At 43.1% G+C, this 7,126-nt stretch overlaps 1 protein-coding gene across 3 annotated transcripts in view; it reads left to right on the top strand.

Moving 5' to 3' along the window:
- Nucleotides 1-7,126, top strand: part of ARL13B (ADP ribosylation factor like GTPase 13B) — an 87,494-nt gene that overhangs the window by 7,156 nt on the left and 73,212 nt on the right. For all 3 annotated transcript variants that reach the window (XM_019525729.1, XM_019525727.1, XM_019525728.1), the window contains exons 2-3: nucleotides 1,092-1,275; nucleotides 4,562-4,632. In XM_019525729.1, coding sequence (XP_019381274.1) covers nucleotides 1,217-1,275; nucleotides 4,562-4,632 — 130 coding nt within the window. In that variant the 5' untranslated portion in view covers nucleotides 1,092-1,216. The remainder of the gene's footprint in view (nucleotides 1-1,091; nucleotides 1,276-4,561; nucleotides 4,633-7,126) is intronic.

Here is a 7,126-nt window from a genome sequence, read left to right as displayed (position 1 = left end):
AAAAGAGGCCATCAGAGAGCAGCAAAAATGATTAGAGGTCTGGGAAATATGATTTACAAGAAGAGATTTAAAGAAGTTGGGGTGCAGGGGAATGAAACATTTGGAACTACTGTGTTTTGACTCTGCACTAGTTTTTAAGTTTCATACCCTAGTTCAAGGCTGCTCAACCTCCAGGCCAGATGTGGCCCACAGAACCCTTGCATCTGGCCGATGGGTCGCCCTACAGGTTGGGAAACTTGGCAGCAGGGGAGTGGTGGCCATTAATACGACCACTCTTCCTTCTTCCAAATACCCAAACCCCAAGCCCTGAGTACCCATTGGAGCCAGGTCATATCCCCTTACCCCTTGCAGGGCCCTGTAAAGCCTCTGTCCCTTTCCCCCCTCCACGTGGCCAGATGGTGGTTGTGACACTGGCCTTGGGTGCTGGAGCAGAACCAGCATCTGGCCCATGGTTGGACCAGTCACTTCCCACCTGGCCCACTGGGGGAAAGAGGTTGAGCACCACTGCCCACGTTAGTTGATGTGACATTTTTCTCCTTTTATAAGAACCTAGCAAAAATGTCCTCATATTACTGCAGATAGAGCCTGTTTTACATTTTAACTGACAAAACTCATAATGAATGGCATGGAATTTAGTACAGGTGTTTATATGTAATTTATATGTATAAATTAAAAATGCCTCTCTCTACCTTGGGATCCTGCATTATCTTAAAATCCCAGTGGAAAGATGAGCTCTTACCTAAGCTTGGAATCATTGCCTAACTAAGCTGACTGATGAAATAAGAGCTATATTAGTCAACAAGGCAGCAATTTGTACTGGTGGAGTTTGTTTCTGCTTGAAACCAAGTTAAGTAGTATTGCACCAATTACAGATTCTGCTCTAGTTTTGTGCTGTGTAGCTACAATGGTGCTGCTGCAGAGATGCATGAAATCAAGGATAGCTCTCCTCTACCAGTCTTTTCTACATGGGAAGTTAAGACACAGGCAATAGTTCCGAATAGGCTCTTAGTGAGGGAAGGGAAGGGAAGTTTATTTTGGTTACACATAGGGACTGACTGTCTGCTTGTTTTGTTTTTTGTCATTGCTACTAGTGACAAGCCGGCATCTGAGTTGCTGATCTCTTCACCGCCTTCCTATGTCTCTCTTGCTGGATCTGTTGACCTGTCTACATATCGTTTCTGTAGCTTCCTTGGCTCTGGATGGCTGATAAAGTAGGATGTTTAGTCTGATGGCCAATTGCTGTAGCTGGTTAAAACAGTGGCAGGAGCCTGTCAGGTAAGACTGAGCAGATTGAAGTATTCTCCATTTCTATAATTATATGTGCTGAAACAGGCTTTGCAGAGTGTACTAGCTACCCCAGGTTATTCCATACTACTATCTAACTTTGGTTCTTCTTAGTGATACTTCACTGATTTTGACTTAAAAAAAAAGAGAGAGAATTCAGGCACTAAACTTTGAAAGAAAACACAAACCAACGTTCAGTAATACCGGGTAATTTTTTAAAAATTTTTATTTTTATTTTATTTTTTGCTGAAAGGATTCATAATGCTTGTAATACTGACTTTGGTTAGGTTGCTTAAATTGAAATTTGGGGTAGTGGGAAGTGGTGGGTAATTACGTTTTTTAAAGAACTTCTTTCAGAATTCTTCCTTTTTAATTCTAAAGTGTAGCATACCAAAACCCTTTACTGGGGTAGCCCGGATTTTCACTTAAGTCCTCAGAAATAACTTACAAACAAGTTTTGCAGTCGCTCTGTTTAGAGGACTGGATTCTATTTTTAATCATGGTCTTTGGTTTAGGATATAACTTCTCAGAATTCCAGTCCTTCCATGAAACTTGTATCGTAAGGAACTAGATTGCAGTGGTTGATTTATGATTTTCTTTAAAATATCAGTTTTCATCAATATTTTAAGTATTTTCCTGCTACAGTGAGCATTTTGGCTCACCTTTTTTACTTCTGCCCTTTGTTTCTTTTCCTTCCCTGCATTCTTTACCCACATTTCTTTGAATGATATAGTTGATGCCTCTAGACTGGCTGCTTCCAGGCTGAGGGAAAACAGTGCATTTATTTATACTTGGTTTACTCTAAAAAGATTTCTTGATAACCGTGAGTGGAAGTTAATAATATATATCTTTAAAAATTAGATTCTGTAGAATCTAAATGTGTGAAGTTTGTTAAAATATGCATCCCAGGTATGTCAGATGTATGACCGTGTTAATCTAGTAAAAACATATGTGGTCTTATGAATACTTTTGATTATTTCCCTTTATTCCTCTGGTCTTTGCTTATGATCCTGCCCTCTAGCTTTTGAACTCTCTCATCAGCCTTCTGGATTCTCTAAAAGTACTAATACACAGTGCCACAAATTCTGTGTCTCGTGTTATTAACATATGTGATCTTAAGGAGGCAGAAATAACCACACTTCTGGGGTTTTCCTGCTGGTTACTAAAGCTTCCATATTAATCCAGAGTTTTTGTGCTCAGACTATACACTATTCTGTAATATAGTGGGGGCAATTTTTTTTCCAGATGTAGTATAAATTAGTTTTGCACCCTCCCTGATTGTCCCAGTCCTCTTCCTCTGCCCAATCTGCTGCTTTACTTTCTGCTTCCTGCCCTGTACCTTATCTTCTCTGCTCTGCCTTCTGCTTCCTATACTACTGGATTCCCCCAATCTGCTGTGCTCCACATACAGCAGGGGCGCACAATTATTTCAGGTGGAGGGCCGCTTACTGAGTTTTGGCAAGCTGGCAAGGGCCTCAGGGGTAGCCCTGCCCCTGAACAGGTTCCCTGCCCTCTGGTCGCCATCTGGGGACCAGAAGTCCCTCCCCCTAACCCTTGATCTTTGCCACCAGAAGCCCCTCCCTTTGCCCCTGGAAATACTCCTTTCAGCAAGGGGTTTTGCCATCTCAGAACTAGAAAAACACCGAAATTATATTCTAAAAATCAAACATACAACATTCATTAATTTGATTTCAAAAAATATTTTTGTCCTGATTTACCTGTGTTTGTGTAGTGTACCTGGAGATGATTGCACAATAGCTTAAAATGAAGTCTTACTCTTGTATTTTGTGGGGAGCTGTGGGTATGTGGGGGAGGGTGTGGGTGTGTGAGGGGGTTTTGTGGAGGTGGACAGGTATTTGCAGTGAGGGAGCATGTGGGTGTGTGTGGATACGTTGGGTGTGGTGACTGTAGGGTGTGGGGGGAGGGTGGCTGGGCTGTGTGAGGGGATATGGGGGTGGGGGTCTGCATGTATAGCAGTGTGAGGGGGGTGTAAGTGCATGTGGATGCTGGAGGGTGGTTGTGGGACTCGCCCTATGAACACATGCACATTCTCCCTCTCCCTCCCTCTTTGCATGTGCACACGCGCCTGTACACACATGCTCTGCTTTGCTCATCTCTCTCTCTCTCTCTCTCCTTCCCTCATTGCTGTATCTGTCTCCCTCTCCCTCATTACACAGACACCCCCTCCCCTCCCGTTCCTGACCCTGGGGTAGCAGCACAGCTCAGTGCTTCTGCAGTCCAGTGATGCAGCCGGGGGCCATGTGGTGCTGGAGGCAGCTGTGTGCAGGGAAAGCAACTGCAGGCAGAGACTTCTGGGTTGGGGTTCCAGGGCCAAGGCTGGGTAGGCCTTTCTCCTGACTCCTGCTCACTTCCCCTGGGCCGTGCTGCCCCTGGCTCCTGTCATCTTTGACAGGCAGCCAGGACCAGATAAATATTAATTTTTTAAACTTCTTAGGTGCCCTGCGAGCTGGATCGAATGGCGTGGCAGGCCAGATCCAGCCCACAGGCCACATGTTGCCTGCAACTGATGTACACAGAGCCTGTATGTGGCACTTGTACCTCAGGTTGGTCCCTCTTGCTGCCATACAGTATCACTGTAATGAACCCCCATGGGACTGGGAGAACAGCTCATGAGAAGAGGGGTTTTGCTGTAAGAGTTAATTTGTTCTATCGTAATAGTGAAAAGCCTGGTTCCTGCTGTTGGGATTGGCACAGGAGGCTAAGTGATGAGGCTCTGTGGGCCATATCTTTGGCACCCATGCAGTAGGGCATATGATGCCTGTTTTGAAATTGAAGTATGACTGGCCACTTAGCTTGTAGGGGCTTTTTCTATCTACACTTAAGTTGTGCATTAATAGAATAGGAGCAAATCCCCAGTGATCAAGTTGGGTGTGGACATGTGCATGTGAGAGATTCTTGCAGTTATTCAAAAGAACATGGCTATGTGAAAAATGAGATGCAGACTTACAGAGCATGAAAAATAAGCTTTAGTGAGCAAAAAGAAAGTTAAAGGTATGATCATTAAGTTTTGGGTGAATCTTTTCAAGTAATGGTATAAGTGTTGAGTTTGGTTAATTTGTCACTTTACTTCCTGATCAGGTGGTTTGACATGTTGAGCATCCAATACATCCATGTAATTTTCTGCTGCTTGATATTTTGAAGCTTTTAGTTTTAAGGTACTTTGTTTACCTTGGCTATGTGTGCATTCAAAGGCTTGCTAAAAAAAATGGTTAACTACAAGCAAAAAGCCTTGACATGTTTTTTTTTCTTTTTGAAGGAAGGTGACACTAGTGATGGTGGGACTTGATAATGCTGGCAAAACTGCTACAGTGAAAGGAATCCAAGGAGGTAAGCAAGTCAGTCTGTGTATGTTCTAAAGGAAGTGTTCAGAGACCGCACCATCTGAAAATGTGCAGCATGTGATGGGGGATGTTTAAATGGCATGTCATCAAATTCTTAACTTTTTTTTAAAGGGGATTTAGGAAGGGTTTTTATGCTTTATACAGGGCATGTTCCAAGGAAGGAAATGAATGATTACACAAAGGAATGAGTGAAAGCATTATTGTCAAATGCACAGAGAAGCACTAGTAGAAGAAATAACGTTGTTTTATTTATCCTGAGTGTTGTGTGTTACAAGATGTTCAGCATATCCAAGCAGAAGTGTAATTTCCTCTTGCCACCATCCCTAAAACCATTGCTATCCCTTTTAGAACTGCTTTTTACCTGAAGATATTGGGTCCCCTACCTACACATGGACAGACGCCTACATCTGTGCAGATCCCCACTGTTTTTGGTGGTACTCTGCATGGGTCTGTGGTGTGTAGATTATTTAGGAGGATTGGTATTTCATTAGGGAATTCCTAGCCCTGAATTCCCAGTCCTAATCCAAGCAATCAAAGTAACCATATAGAATTAGGTGCTCAAAACGGCCAGAAATTCAGTAGGACAGTGGTGCTCAACCTTTCTGGCTCATGGGCTGTGTGCTTAGTATCGTTTCTCTGAGGACTGGATGTGGCCCCCTCCAGCAGCACTGAGGGGCAGGGACAGCCTGGCCTCAATCCAGCCACATGGTGCAAATGTACTTGGACCAGCCCCAATCTGGCCCTACGGCAGGGGAGGACTGTGACCTGGTCCTGGTCCTGATCCAGCCCTGTGGGGAGATGTGGTGTGGCTTGGCTCTGCTGGAGAAAGGGGGCATGACCTGTCCTGAATGTGGCTGGGTGGAGGGAAGCGGCTTGGCCTGGCTCCGAACCACCTGTGCAGGGAGAGGGGTCATAGCCCAGTCCTAGCCTGGCTGGCTGGAGGGAAGGGGGCATGGCTTGGCTCCAGTCTGGCCCATGGGGCTTGGGATTTTGGCAGCAAAGAGGGGTGGCAGTACTGCCACTGCTCTCCCACTGCCAAACTTTCCTGGCCCTTGGGGAGCCCTGTGGGCCAGATGCCAAGCCTCTGTGGGCCATGTTTGGACTGTGGGCCAGAGGCTGAGCGCCTTTGCAGTTGGAAGTTAAGTATGGAGAGATATAATGCTTAGTGCTCTCCAAGTGCCATTAGAGTGTTCCAAAAGTTATCCTGGATGAAACAGGTAAAGTGCTTCCTTTTATGTGAAAAGGGAAAATGTAAAAGGGAATGTCTTGGGCTTCTTTGAAACTCCCAGCCTGAGTTTTTTCAACCAATGAGCACTGAAGTGTGTGGGACTGTTCTACTCATGTGCACCTCCATTGTGAATGGTATGCCTAAGAATATGCACTACTACAGTTCACAAGAATTTGGGTGTAGGCAAATGTTTACACCATGTTGCAGGTCTTATGAGCATAAATCTGGTTTTTGATGCTGTGTTTTCTAAGCTATATTCAGTATACTTTCTTAGTTCAAAAAGCTTTAGTTTAAGAAGTTTAGAAAGTGTTTTCATTTTTTTTTTCTCGTTTCCTTTTTGGAGACAGAGCTGGCTATCAGTTGCTAATTTGGTATGACAATGCAAAATAAAATAATCTCTGTAGGTTTTCTGGTTTAAAGATGATAGTTTGACTCAATTTTATTTGAATTATAGTGATGATGCAGAGGGTTTCCTTTGGTTAATGAGGCATTTTACGTATTAGCATAGGTTAGAGAAATGAATTGATCTAATCTTTTTGTGCAGAAATTGCTTTCTGATGAAACAGTAATGTGCATACCCCAGTAAACTTTATGTAAAATCAATGTTGCGAGTATAAGCTGCTTTTATGATATTGACTGTCGGTGTAATTAGGAAAAGACCGCAGACAAGGTGATTTTTATATAAAAATAAAAAATATATACAGGTTAACTGAAAAAAGCCACCAACTTTCTAGATATTTTGTGTAGCAGGGGACCATTTGATATCTAAGGGGACTTTGTTTTGCCTTTCTCCACTGCCTGATGTGTATGTAGACCATAATAAAAATTTGGTCAGACAGTGCTCATAAACATAGGTGTTCAGTATAATTTTCTCTGAGATGCTAGGCAGCTTCTCCGATTTATTTCTATTTCATTTAGCATCAAGAGCTGGTAGGCAATGTGTCAACAGGTATGACAACACCGTCTGCCCTTAAGTACCATTTGTTGGTCAAATATTTTCAAATAAGGGATGCAGTCACATATGGACAGAATGCTTTTCTGTCATCCTGGGCCCTTTATTTGGAAAACTTCAGTAACTTCATATTTATTGTTTAATGCTGCAGTATATAATAACTATTTTAATGCCTGCTTCAGCAAAAAGCAGCTGATTTTCCTGAACATTGCCAGAGAGAACTTCTTTGGAATAAGCCTTTCCTAGAAAATTGGAACCACAATGGATAAGATACTTTTCCCATGAGATTCAAAAAAAATA

Source organism: Gavialis gangeticus, unplaced genomic scaffold, assembly GCF_001723915.1.
Source record: "Gavialis gangeticus isolate Ggan-Ray unplaced genomic scaffold, GavGan_comp1, whole genome shotgun sequence".
In the NCBI taxonomy this organism is placed as follows: Eukaryota; Metazoa; Chordata; order Crocodylia; family Gavialidae; genus Gavialis; species Gavialis gangeticus.
Note: the sequence above shows the minus strand (reverse complement) of the source record. Positions and strands in the feature narration are given on the sequence as shown.